The following is a 14,768-nucleotide window of genomic DNA, read 5'->3' as shown; positions in this document are numbered from 1 at the left end:
AAATGGCCCTTGCCTGTCAAACGCCAACTGAATGGCAGCCCACCGTTATTCAGAATATAACATGTCAAAGCCACACTGTGCAACTTTTAGTCATTACAGGCGCTTAGACCTGTATCTAAGAAGTATTTAGAACAATCTACTGTTCATAACATGTCAAGGTCGGAAAAATCTAAAGAACAAACAAAATGAAAGGATACCTTAAAGTGTTTTATAAAATGTAATGAAAAAAATTATACTAATAAGGAATAGATTTCAAAGTAATTATACAAACCTTGTCTGAGGTCTCAGGTTTAGACTTATAGATGGATCTTTTTTCCAGTCTCTTTTTAAAGACATCCACACATACTAGTTTAGCTTAAAGGCTCTCTGAGTTCATTGGTTGATGATTTCATCCCCCTAAAAATGCTGTATTACGCAGGATTCTCCATACCCAGCACTATGCGGTATGAAGAGATATTCCTGCAAGTACCACATGCAGACCACACAGACAGACACGTTTTAGTGATCAGACTGAGCTGACACCACAGGGTCTAACACACCTCCCCACACATTACCCACCTCAGGAAAGCAGCTGCAATGTAAACAAATACTCCATAAATCACAAGGAACTTGGGTTTAAAAATCAATATAGGTATAATATAGGTAGGCAATAAAAAGTTCTACTGGATTCACTTTGTATTAGTCTTTTTCCTGCTTCACAAAGGTAGGCAGCAGCTTGACAAAGCTGTGATGGCAATTATTTTACATCCAATTAGTACACAGTTCTTCATATATACACAAACACATCAATTTCAAACAGATGGTATCGGTATGGTATCAGCCAAAACTCCACAGCCAGGTATCGGGTATCAGTATTGGGGCCAAAAAATGGCATCGGTGCAACTCTAGTAAATACCTTAACCCTTGTGAAGTAGCAACTGTTTGATTGATTGTGTGGTCTACAGGCAAACACTAAGAAACCATTAAGATGGAAACCTTTACATACTTTTTCATAGGGCTGGGCGATATAGAAAAAAAGCTTATCGATAAAAAAAAAATGCATATTGATCGATATCGATAATTATTGAAAAGATTTTAAGCCATATCTTATGTGCAGCTCTGCCTGGACTTTTTATGATATTGCTAAATTATTTAATTTTAGTAAAGAACACAAACACAGACTTCTAATTAAATATTTATTTAACCAACTTTTTTAACCATACCAGAATTGTTTTAAAGAAAAATAACTTAAGAGACCTGAGTTATGTTATTAAATACTGACAAAGAATAAACTAAAGTGACCAGAAAAGTGACCAAAATAAATATTAATTAATTAAATGGACCCCCCCCCCCCCCCCCCCCCCCCCCCCCCCCCACACACACACTTTGAAGTTGCTGGCCCCTCAGCATTTTTCTCTCAATTGTTAGAACTACGTGGGAAACTGCCCAGAACTGAATATATATATATTTTTTTTTTCCCGAAATTCCCGAAGATTCCTCGGAGGAGTGCCGCGTCGGGGCCTACACAGCTCGTACTCCTGCGGGTGTGAGCGGCTGAGATGATAAAAAAAAGTTGGTTGTGTTATCAGACTTCGTTCCCTACACATTTTACAGATGACTGTGGCTTGTTTTTTGTCCGACTTGCCATGACCGAAATACTGCCAAACTGCCGAACTACAAAAACCCTTCTTTGGAACAATTTCCTCCGTCTCTCCTTGCTGCGACATCTTCATGTGCTCTGTGTTGTCGTTTGAGAGGGCGGCGCTTTGTGACGGCGTGCCTGGGTCCGCGATTGTGATTGGTTGGGAGGAAGCAGTGACTAGCATAAACCTAGATGCTAGGCTACAATGAGAAGGAAGGAAAACTGCGTTTCTTTATCGAACTTTTATCGACTCTCTTTTTTTCTATTGAGCCACACGTCTATCGATCGATATATTTTCAGTTATAACTGAGTTTCCAATGTTTAACTTTTTTGTAATATCTTAATTTTCTTTGACCCAAACTGTGTGTGTTCATTATCTGGAAGCCATGATCATAAAATATAAGGAATTTTTTATATGATTTCCTTGTTTTTTTGGTTGCTTTTTGTTTGATAAGTTTATATAGCAGAAACTATGACCAATACCAGAAGGCTTTCTTTATTTAGCCAGCCTTCAGGGTCATAATATGGTGTCTCGCCATCTGTTCTCTGTCTGTTACAGTGGGTTTTCAATTATATTTCTTTAAATGTAGAATTTTTCATATGTAAAGAGAAAAATCATTATATTGATAAACTGATGTTTGAATTTTGTTTTGCATTCATAGAAAACCAGAAATGGTAACAACAGAGTGGGATCAGCATACAGAGACTGAAGCCTCTCAGTTCTCTCCCAGACCTAAAGCAGATGATCAGGGCAGCTCACCAAACCCTTTACATGTGGATGAGGTAGGCTAATATGGAAATGGAAGAATACCATGCGTGGATCAGCAACAGCTAGTGGGCAAATCTTACCATGTCACTCTAAACAGTCTGATCAGCCTCATAGTGTCAATAATGGGGGTTAAGTTGCTTGAGGACACAAAAGCAGAGATGAGTTCTTATTGATTTAATAAAAAAACTGAGGCAGGCATTCAAAAATGAAAAATACAAAGAACCAAAAAACCAGAAAACATCAGGGAAAACTCATGTGGGGAGCCAGAGAAGAGGAAGCAACTTACAACAACAAGGAACCAGCACTGCGTGACCGCAGAGGTGGTGTATATAAAGGGAACAGAACAAAGGATGGGCTAATGAGCTGAATATGGAGCTGGTGTGAGTGGAAATAACCAGAAGGAAGCCAAGGGGAAAGGAAACAAGGACAAGGAAGCAAAACTAAAGACTACTTGAATATACAGGAGCAGCCATTCAAAATGGCCACTTCCCCGCAACTCCCAGCAAAATCCCCTTCAACTTCCAGCCACTGGAGTGACCCCCTCTTGCATATTTTTTTTTAGTCTGACTCCAGCCTTTCACTGAATTACAGGGTCTGACCAGGAGAAGATGCTTGTCTTTAGATCTTAATGTCCACAAATCATTTAAGAAAGAAAGATTGTGTCATAAAGCAGGACAAATGGACCCAGTATTCAAGGTGAGACAGTCATTAGGAAAGTTCAAAGCCTTTATTACATAAAAACCAACAAAACTAAAGTGATAGTGAACTAAAGGGATCTGCGGCTCACGGATGCTGCAGTAGGGGGCTGGGGCACCGCCCAATCTCAGACACTCTGTGGGGGAAACACCAGTAAGTGACCACGATCATCTGACAGAAGATGAAAATCTCAGTGAGTCACTTACCTGGTTTAACAGTTCAGTCTATCACCCATGAAGGGGGATAGATCGAGCCGATGGGCACGCGTCACCCAGAGTGTCCCCGGTGCAGCAGCTCCGCAGGATTTGCAGGAAGGCGATTCAGGCCAGGGATACAGGCAGGAACAGACAGAACTGGCAGGAACAGACAGATGAGACGGGATCCAGGCTTCCAGGCACCATAGAGCTCCCAAGCAGGTTCAGATTCCAAACAGAGTCCAGAAACGTGACCGGGCGGACACACACAGGAGCAGACAGGATCAGGTGCAAACAGGCAGGCTCAGTGGAAGAGGGTAGCAGAGACAGGACATAGAACCAGAATTTAAGCAGGACCTTTAAACTGGTCTCCACCTTGGAGCCATACGGGAATAAAAACTGAACCTCCTCGTATAAAGAGGCAAAAACCCAGAGGACTCAGCAGTGGAGGAACAGTGGACAAGCAGGAAACAAGACAGACTCAAAAACCCTCTTTCCAATGGCCGCCAGGATCCAGGACATGAACCGTTGCATAAACTGAACAGACAGACTAACAGAAAACAAATAATGATCTGGCCCCGATTGCTCAGGTTGAACAGAATACAAACCAAAGGAAAGAGGTGAGAGGAATAAATGATAATTACATGCAGGGAGGGAAAATGGCAGGTGAAAAAAATAACCAATCAAGGTAGAGCAATCAGGCCAGATCATGACAGATTGATGTTAAAAAGGAATTGTAGGGGACCAGCCATGGACCTATCAAAAAAAGTGGGGAAATTTTGAATGGCTACTACTGTAATGTAAAATAAACCAAAGATCAACAAAACAGAATAACTGATAGCTGAAAACTAACAACTCAGTCCCAAAAGGGGAGAACCATGACACATAGACTCTAGGCTTGTTTGAATTAGCTGACATTCATATAATAATTAAACTTTATTAGAGAACTGCAAACCTTACATCTGCATTTAACCAATCCCTTTGGGGAGCAGTGGGCTGCCATGGTGTGTGCCCGGGGAGCAGTGTGGGGTTAAGGGTCTTGCTCAGGAACCCAGAGCGCAAGCTGTGGAGATCAAACCAGCTACTTGCAACCTTCTCAGATCACAAGCGCACTGCTCTAACCACTGGGCTAACACTCCTCAGCTAGACCAACATTTTAATGTTAATCCAAATTATAGCCTGAGCCCATCTATTGTGTAGCACTGATGTTCTTCTCTTTCTCCTTTGGTCTCTACAGGTTTTTGACATCCTACCCATTTATGGTGTTTTGAATCCTCATGACCAACAGCTCATGACTTTCTCATTCCACAGCCATGAGAACACCTGTACAGAGGTGGTGGCTCAGTGCTATGTTGAAGATGGACCGACGTATACAGTCCCAGTCAGAGTAGAGACCTCAGAATTCTCCTACAGTATTGAATCAACCTATCTGGACTTTGGATCCGTGGTAAGTTAAACAAACATATGGAGTTTAGATTATTTTCAGTTATTTTCATTTTCACATCTTCCTTTCAAAAAGTGTCTTTATGCTTTTTGATAAATAGTTATTCCTAAATTTTGGGAATCATCAGAGTAGAGTAGATACTTTATTCATAGACTATTTTCACAAACATCTGGACTAATTTTCAAACAAACTGATTAACCTCAGGATTCAATCCACCAATGTTTCTTTTTTTTAATCACAGGACATAGATTATAAACATTTACATTTTATTTCCCACTGAAAATAAAAGGTCACACCTCTATGGGATTTCCTATGGCGGAGAGAGGGGAGGTTGCAGAGTTCTTATAGCTGCTTGTTCACCAGACTTTTAACCTCTTCTCTGGTCATCATGTCAAGATGAAATATGGACACTGGTTCCCAATGTCCAAAAAATAGTTTTAATGAAGTAGTAACACATTGGTTACTGCAGTAATTTATTCTGTGCAGCTAGCCTGGCTATTGTCAGCTAGCTGCCTGGCTAATTTGACACAGACAACAAAACAACAATTTTCTTCTTCTTGGGATCATCGACGGATGGTGTCACACCTTAACACACTTTCCTGCCATCTACTATGATGGACTCTGGGCCAAAGTATCTGATCAACCAAATCTGTAAAACAACCCTTTCTCCTTCAAAGTCTAAAAACTGCTGTTCTCTTCACAGCATTTTAACGAGGTAAAGGTTTTTGTTTTTTAAAAACCGCTAGTCCAGTTCTTTCATTATTTTTAACATTATTTTGGTAGCCTTTAGCATTACTACCTTTATAATTTTCTATGTGGACATTTTGCTACCATTTGATTATTTTGCAGACGGCTTTTGTTCTAAGTTTGTCAGAAAGTCATTAAAGGGAAGCGGCTGTTCCAACCGTTGTGTTTCCGAATTCTCCCAAGTGGTGCCTGACTTTACACGAGTGAATAAAGTGAATGTGATTGGTCGTTTATCAAGGGGGCGGGATTGTTTTGGTGGAAGGTTCACAAGCAGGATTGATTGTGGCCGGTGTCCCGGAAGCATCTTTCTAACTAGTTAGTAACTTAGTGCTAGCAGGTTCCCAATGGGAAATTCCATTGGGACCAAGTAGCACTAAATTGGTGACTTAGAAACGACACTGTCAAGGAACGCTATGGACAGAGGAAACATGCAAGAGGAGGAGAGTTTAGTGTTGGAGGTTGTGGATGAGTCTCCTCCGTCATGCATTTTTTATTTAGAGTATGAAGCAGGAAGATGTTGTGGAGGAGGACGCCAGGGTGGCAGAAGCTCTGTCTGGTGTTGCAGCCTTACAGCCATACATGTTTAGATTTAGAGACTTAGACTTAGACAGATTTATTTTGTCATTTTGTATACACGAGTGTAAACCAAAAGGAAATTTCGTTTCAAACAGCTCTAGACATTTCATTTTTTAAAGTGCAGCCTTGATAACAGTAATAAATACATAAAAAGTACTAATTTAAACATATGACTGTATATTTACAGTTCTGACATCATTATTATTATTTTTTATAAATAAAATAACCTATTTTACACAACATTCAGCAGTCTAATGGCAGTGGGAAAGAAACTATTATGGAATCTGCTGGACCTGCATCGGATGCCTCGAAGTCTCTTCTCAGAGGGCCACAGGGAGAACACACCATGGTGGGGGTGGGGTGGGGGGTCATTTATGATGTTACGGGCTTGGGACACGCAGTGCTGGGATGAATGTCTATAATGGAGGGAAGAGGAGCCCCGATGATCTTGTCTTCTGTTCTTACTACTCTTCTCACCTTCTTCCAGTCTGAGGTGCTGCAACCTCCACACCACACAGTGAGGCAGCTGGCCAGAACGCTCTCTATGGTGCTTCTGTAGAAGGTGGTGAGGATGGGTGGGGGCAGGTGGGCTCTCCTCATCCTCCACAAGAAGTGCATGTGGTTTTGTGCCCTTTTGATCATTGAGGTGGTGTTTACATTCCAGGTGAGGGTGTCTGTTAGCCTGACGTAGTCCTACTCAATTCTACTCAGAATATGGGTCTGATACTGCTCCATAGAGCTGTGATTATGGGGCGTGTTTCGAACGAACCAGGAAAAAAATGCCTCTGCACTCAATTGGATAGACCTACAACCAATAAGAGCAACGGAGTGCGTGACGTATGTTAAGCCAGGCACAGTTGTTGTCAACAAAATTAAAAGCGTGCAGTTGCACGCCTAGAATAAGGACATGGGCCTTGATCGCATTTCTCTGTTTCTCTTTTAAAATTAATTTGCTGTCGATATCTTCTAGAACAGACCTAATAGCAGAATCTACTCACCTAAACTCTCCAGCGGCAGCCACTGTTGTTGTCACCCATGCGCGCTTTGGTCACGTGGTTGATTACGTTACTGGTGATCAACTGTCCATCATTGTATAAAGCCTGCCCTGACAATTTGATTGGATCGCCAGAGAGTGGGCGATACTCGCGCTACTATGGAGCAATGCCAGACCGAACTTCCCGAACTCAAACCTTGTGGGCGGGACTAAGTTCGGAATGGCACCCAGGCTAGGTGTCTGTGATGTGCACCCCTAAGAATTTGGTGCTTTTGACCACCTCTAGTGCTGAGCTGTTGATGACCAGTGGAGCGTGGTTAGGCTGGGTTCTTCCTGAAGTCCAAGATGATCTCCTTCGTCTTCTCCACGTTCAGGATCAGGATGTTATCTTTGCACCAGTCCACCAGCTGCTCCACCTCCTCTCTGTAGTCCAGGTCGTTGTCATCACTGATGAGGCCCACCACCGTGGTATCGTCTGCAAACTTCACAAACCTGGGGACGCAGTCATGTGTGATCAGGGTGAACAGCAGGGAGCTCAGGACACAGCCCTGAGGGGAGCCTGTGCTAAGGATTATGACATCAGAGGTGTTCTGTCCGACCTGGACTGACTGAGGTCTGTCTGTGAGGAATTCTAGCAGCAAGTTGCAGAGGGGTGTATTGAAGCCCAGCTGTTCCAGTTCTCCTATTAGATGCTGTGGGTGATGGTGTTGAAAGCTGAACTGAAGTCCAGAAACAGCATCCGCACATGACTGTTCTTCTCCTTCAGATGTGCTAGTCTCAGATGAAGAGCAGAGGAGATGGCATTCTCACTGGAGCGTGTTGGAAATGTTGGAGGAAGACTGGAGACGATGTGTTCTTTTACCAGCCTTTCGAGCTCTTCATCATGATAGGAGTCAGTACGACAGGCTGGTAGTCATTAAATGAAGTGACCTGAGGCCTTCTTGGGACCAGAATAATGAGGGCAGACTTAAAGTATGCTGGCACTGTGGATTGGTCCAGCGAGGTGTTAAAAATGTCTGTGAGGACACCACCCAGCTGACCTGCAAACTCCTTCAAAACCTGCTCAGGTATGTTATCTGGGCCTGGGGCCTTTCTTGGGTGAACTCTCCTCAGAGTCTTCCACACGTCAGCTATGTCAAGGCAGAATGCCTCCTCTCCCTGATGTGGAACAGCTTTCACTGCTGGAGTGCTGTTTAGTGCCTCAAACCTTCCAGAGACGTTTTTTAGTCCATTAAGGAAGTAAGCATCAGCTGCACCCACTGGGGAGAGGGACGTGTTGTAGCCTGTGATCACCCATATGCCTTTCCACATTCTCCTGTTGTTGCTGGCATTGTGGAGGATATCCTGGATCTTCTGGCTGTGGGTCTGCTTCACTGATCTGATGGCACAGTTCAAGTTGCCACACTCTGTCCTCATTGCTTCTCTTGTCACCAGACTTAAAGGTTGAGTTCCATGCTTATAGCGATTTCGGAACCTCCCCATTCATCCAGGATCGTTGGTTGGCCTGGGTGATGATGTTCTTTGTGGTGCTGATGTCCTCAATGTATTTGTTGCTAAGCTGACACAGTCATGGCATACTCATCAATATTGATCTTGTTATCATAGGTTGCTGCAGCTTTGAACATGTTCCAGTCAGAACACTCAAAACAGTCCAGGGTGTCTCCATGGCACCCTAAGACCACACTCTTGCTGCGGCCTGTATGCAGGAATTAACATCTAGATAGGTGATCTGATGACCCTAGGTGGGGGCTCCTACCTTTCCAGAGATAAAAGACAGTGCCTTAAAGGAACCGCCTCAATGCGCTTAACAGCAGTGTTCTTTGACACGCAAGCCCACCATCCCCAACAATGCATGTGATGGATGGTTTGTACTGAAACTGAAATCTGTACTACAATGCAAATTTTAGTTGACAATAAGGACTAATTCATTTATTGATAATCAATTTACTGACATGCTTTACAATCCAGACTTTTTTTCATTTCCTTTCTGTCTTCCAGCTGTTTTACTGCGTGAGTGAAGTTAAAATGTGTGTTAGGAATACTGGCAAAACCGGCTTTCAATACAGCATTAAACACCCTTCAAATGCAGAGGAGACTGAAGGGGTTGATAAAGAGAGAGGAGCACTGATTATTGGACAGAAAATGACAGCTGGACGGCCCTTAGTACTTCCAGCTGTGGTGAGTCAACCATAAAGTCCTCATTTTAATTTGTTGAAACAGCAATTTTGTGTTTATTGTTTTACATTCTGTTTGTGTCACTAGGGTTACATTGATGCTGGTTCTGAGAAGCAGCTGCGTGTGCTTTATCTGCCTGGCATCCCTGAGCGGTTCGAGAAGCAGTTTCATCTTGAAGTGCCCTTCTTAGAACCACAGGAGATAATTCTGACTGGGATGGGAGTGTTCCCAATAGTCCGAGTGAATTTACCACAAAACCTGTGTATGTTCAAACCTGCTTAAAGATACAGTAGATATAGACTAGGAGAGAGTTTAATTCTCAGCACTGTTAATTATCCCACTGGTGCCAGTGACATAGATATTTTCTAAACCTTCTGCTGATGTTTATTGCATTTGCTTGAATTGCATTTTACCTACCAAGCATAATTTGGTTGTAAAGACAAAGTGACTTACATTCAAACAATGTCTACATTTGGTTGAAAAGTGAAAGATGAAAAGCCGTAATTTTCTGATCGTTGAAAACATCTATTTTTGGATTAAAGTGGGACCAAATCAGACCAAACACAGTTACACAACTATTCCTGGACTAATTCAAGAGCATGACGGACCGACCAGGTTTAGCATAAAAAAATGACGTCTAAGGCTACGTTCACACTGCAGGCCTTAATGCTCAATTCCGATTTTTTTGTGTAATCCAAATTTTTTGCTTTGCCGTTCAAATTTATCATCTCCTGTGTGAGCTACATTCATACAACGCATTTCCCGCATGAGCAATTAAGGACATGATGTCAGCCTAAGCTGTGTTTACGGAAGTAAACATGGATGGTAGCGATCTTTCCCAACTTTAAAAACACAATCTTTGCAATATACATACTACTCTCTGCATTATAGTTCGCCATGGTTGTTGTTTTTCTTTCAGCTTCTGTGTAGCAAGACACAGAATGACGTACAAGTAGGATGAATGAAAAGATCAGATTGGTATTGGATTCAGGACCGCATAACCAAGTGGCCTGGGTCGTATTGGAAAAAAATAGGATCTGTGTTTTTCAGACTGTCTTTAAAAGATCAGATAAAGGTCGCAAATGGGCAAAAAAATCGAATTTGGGTCACTGCAGGCTGCTGTGAGAACATAGTGGTGTTTGGGGGGGGGGGTATGGTGTATAGATTGATTGATTGATTGATTGATTGATTGATTGACTTTATTGATCTCACATTGGAGAAATTTACTCGTTACATCAGCTGAAATATTAAAAGGAAGAAAAAGGTGCATTGGATATATACAGTATATACAGTGCGTCCGCTTATTTATTTTTTTTTATAGCAGGATTCTTATACAGGGTTATTGCACAGGATATTTACTTGGGTATTTATATAGATGGATAGTTATGTTTATAAATATATATAATTATACATAGTGTAGTGGTTGCTACAACTATATACCGCCTAGCGGCGGAGTTTTTTTTAAATTAGGGGATGTTGGGCTCTCTGTACGTGTGTCTATCTATTAACGTGTCAGGAACAAAGGTTCAGAGGGGAGACTGAAATAAAACGGCACGTCACAGTGCGGTAAGCCTAGCGCCATTCTCCGCGTTTTACAAGCAAAATCAATGGGAACTACTAGACACATCTGCAATTAACAACAATTATTGAAAATTTCCAGAGGACTTCACCATTGAAATTCACCAGAGCTATAGTTAAACTGACAATGCCCACGTGCATGGCAGCTGGATGTTGGAATACATCGGGTAAAAGTGAAAAAATAATTTGTTGTTTCACCTTTCCGATTTATAATCCATAATAATTTATAATTTATAAACCCTCCATGGATGGGTTCGTCATTGGAATGCCAACTGAAAGAGGGGGGATTTGTCATCAAACTTCTGGCCAGAGAAAAAACTCGCAATATGTAGCCAACATTTGGAAGAAGAATGTTTTCAAGATGACTTGGATAATAGCGCGTTGTGACAAACACCAGATACAGCACAGGGACTTGATCAACAGCCGATACCGCACCGTGACGTCAGAAACCAGTAGGTGGCAGTAGTGTTCTTTGACAAACATGGATGCCTCCAGTAAAGCACATTCCAACGAAATTACTCTTAATTAAAAACACTTATCATTTAATAACCAGTATGTAATAATTTCATATTTAAAGTACTTTCAGAAGTCTGTATTTTGAATGTGACTGGACTTTTTCTTTAAAAAGACTGAAAACATATAAATAAAATTAAATGAATAAAAACTATCATGTCATTATAAACAGCATGAAACATGTTAAAAGCACTTTAAGACACAGCAGCATCACACAAAGTTATATCAGTCATGGCATCTGGCTTTATAACTCTGAGAAGGTTGTTCCGTACAAGCAGCTGGAAGGACCTGCCTTCAGTCACTTGATGTAACTCTGTGGTTTTTTTGCAGCTGAGGAGCACTACAGAGATGTGGTGCAGCAGGCGAAAGCAACTCTGAATGCTCAGGGAGTCAGACCGGAGCCTGGACATGAAGTCACTGTTGACGAAGGAGCTGAAAAACAGGCTGAGGTCAGTAAATACAAAATGGATCTGAAATAGTTTTGTTTTCTAAGGAGCATTTTTTAACTTGATCCTGTTTTATGGTAACAGGTTTGCAAAACGCTCAGTATATTGAGCTAAAAGTATATCATTTGAAAAGTTTTTTCAGGTGTAATCATTTTATGGTCCTTTATTATATAAGCACATGTAGATACAACCAACTGTGTTGAAAACTGTTGTGCATTACATTTGACAATCCATTTCAAACTCATACAAACAACCTACCGTAACTATCATTTTATGCAGGAATAAATTGCAGACATTTTTATGTTTGCATGCATTTTGGTTGTATTAATATTGATTAATATTGATGTTTGCATCCAAATCCCTGCAGTGGTTCCCCTAGCAATGGCTATTTTGTGTATGAAAATCTAGGTTAAAGTTGTTCTGAATTATGTGTGGCATATTATTTTTATTTTGTCTTATCCTGATAAATAGTTTCAGTTCGTTTTAGCATTTAGCATACATATGTAGCTGCCGAGGTGTTTTGTGTTAACTATAGTTCACTTGCAGCTCCTAGATTACCTAAAACGTCTGTCTGCTTTAATCAAACTTGCAATGTAACTGAAACTATAGTTGCCCGGCCAGTATAACATATCTAAGTTCTATCAACAAGTGGCTACGGTCGCTACGTGCTAACAAGCTAACGTAACATAGCCAGCCTGGATACTAAATGCTATGAAAGTTAGCCAACATCAGTTAGTTTATCATTAGGACATTATAGCTGTTGATTAATGTTACATTGTAAACAACCACCACCAATATTTCTGTTAACTTACCGTAATGTCTTTGTGTTGAACTGCGACGTGTCTCTTCAGGTTGTGTTTTTTCCAGCTACCATGTGGCCACATTCCTTCCCTTCGACTAAAATCAAGCATTTGGTTTTGTTCTCCACTTCAATGAAGTGAAAATGTGTCCATATACACGTCTCCTCTTTCTCCCGAGCCCCAGAGTAGGCTACTCTGTGTCCGCCCACTCCAGGTTTGAAAGTGGGTGTGTGGAGCTGACGAGGAGGAGGCGGAACAGGAGACAGGATTTGAAAAAACCATAAAATAATATGTAATTTTCGTCTCGTCTTTGTTCGTGAACTAAAAAGTCCATAGATTTTAGTCCAGTCTTTATTTACCAAACTGCATTTTCGTCTCGACTTTATTAGTCAACGAAAAATATTTCTGATTTACTCCCAGTTATTGTTTATTAGTGGGGATTTTCATCTTGTCTCGTCTAGTTTTCGTTGGGTGAAAAATGTGCGTTGACGAAAATATTTTCATTTAGTTTTCGTTAACGAAATTAACACTACTGCACAGCCAGGTATTGGGGGCCAAAAAATGGCATCGGTGCAACACTAATCAGTGGCCACAACAATAAAAAAGGTGAACAATTGCAACCAAGCCCTAAAAATGGTGTTGGAAGGAGCGCCTATAATAAGGAGGGCAAAAGTTAACAAAATGGACCGTAAGGAACCAAAGTAGAAACATGTTGGAGATCATCAATCTCAGGGAGAAAATATTTCTAAGACTAAGATCTCTGCTTACCTTAAAGGAAAATTCCAGTTTTTAACACTTTTAGCCCATTTTCTGTAGTGTCCAGGATGAAATCGAATGATCGACACCAAAATTTTGACGATTGGTCTTGTCTCTGCTATTTGGCTCATGCAGAATCCCCCCCTGGCTGCTTCAGAATGGCTTCCATAGTGCATGTCCGATAATGTCCTTAAAACAACCTTAAACGTTCTTTTTTTAAAATATGCTACTCACCGGGTCATCAGCGCTGTTCAATGACGTTCCAAAAAAAGTTTCGTGAAGAAAAACCGTTCCTGTAGTGTTTTATTTAGCATTTTGTAAATCCCATTGAGTTCTGTTGGAATAGTCAATATCCCTCCGCCACCGGAAACGGAAAGGGGGCCTGTTTACGCTTAGTTGTAGTCTTTTCGCAAGGCCCAAGTGTTTCTGCTTCACTCTGTGTACTCCGACGTCGAGGTGCTAACGTCTCTGTTAAACACTTTAAAAAACTCTGAAAATGGAATACGAAAGGTGGATTCTTGAGGAGGACATATTGGACTTTGAGTTTGACGGTAGAGGATACCGTCGCCAACTAGTGGTCTGGAGTGTGCAACGCTTCAGATTCGAACGGGAAGCGGAAGTTTATAAGCGGTTGTGATGTATCGGAAAAAATAGTTCTGGGATTTACAAAATGCTAAATAAAACAAGACAGGAACGGTTTTTCTTCACGAAACTTTTTTTGGAACGTCATTGAACAGCGCTGACGACCCGGTGAGTAGCATATTTTAAAAAAAGAACGTTTAAGGTTGTTTTAAAGGACATTATCGGACATGCACTATGGAAGCCATTCTGAAGCAGCCAGGGGGATTCTGCATGAGCCAAATAGCAGAGACAGGACCAATCGTCAAAATTTTGGTGTCGATCATTCGATTTCATCCTAGACACTACAGAAAAGGGGCTAAAAGTGTTAAAAACCGGATTTTTCCTTTAAATATGCTCACTTATAATGTAATATTCTAACAGGGCGGAGCTAGATGGGGGTCCAGAGGTGGCCATGGCCACCCCTACCATTTTTTTTTTCGCCCTCTAATCCAGATGGTTGCAGCAGTAATACTCTCAAGGGGAAAGTTCAAACTTATTAAAAAATTTTATCTTTCATATATCAATAATTACTTGACAACTACAATGCTGTGGTTAATTATGCAAATCGATATACTAACATTAGTATATTGATATACTCTTTTAAGAGCTAAATTTTGTGTTATATGGGGTAAACAGAATATTGTGTCTCTGCAAGTCATCTAGGTGTCTTCAGTGAAATCATAGATAAATAACTATTTTATTAATTACTTAAAATCCATTTAATGTAGATATTAGTACATGTAAATATTAATTTTATGCAGAACAATTTTTTTTATAAAAGTATAAGTATTTTATTTAGACAGCACATATGTTTAAATATAAGTGTCCTTTCGTTAGC

General features: G+C 41.0%; 1 protein-coding gene across 1 annotated transcript in view; it reads left to right on the top strand.

Moving 5' to 3' along the window:
- hydin (HYDIN axonemal central pair apparatus protein) overlaps positions 1-14,768 on the top strand; it is a 135,164-nt gene that overhangs the window by 36,130 nt on the left and 84,266 nt on the right. Inside the window, exons 25-29 of the mRNA XM_038297814.1 lie at positions 2,284-2,404; positions 4,518-4,727; positions 9,040-9,219; positions 9,304-9,478; positions 11,638-11,756. Of these exons, the coding sequence (XP_038153742.1) occupies positions 2,284-2,404; positions 4,518-4,727; positions 9,040-9,219; positions 9,304-9,478; positions 11,638-11,756 (805 nt within the window). The remainder of the gene's footprint in view (positions 1-2,283; positions 2,405-4,517; positions 4,728-9,039; positions 9,220-9,303; positions 9,479-11,637; positions 11,757-14,768) is intronic.

This window comes from Cyprinodon tularosa, unplaced genomic scaffold (assembly GCF_016077235.1).
Source record: "Cyprinodon tularosa strain WSP-4 unplaced genomic scaffold, ASM1607723v1 ctg398, whole genome shotgun sequence".
Lineage (NCBI taxonomy): Eukaryota > Metazoa > Chordata > Actinopteri > Cyprinodontiformes > Cyprinodontidae > Cyprinodon > Cyprinodon tularosa.
Note: the sequence above shows the minus strand (reverse complement) of the source record. Positions and strands in the feature narration are given on the sequence as shown.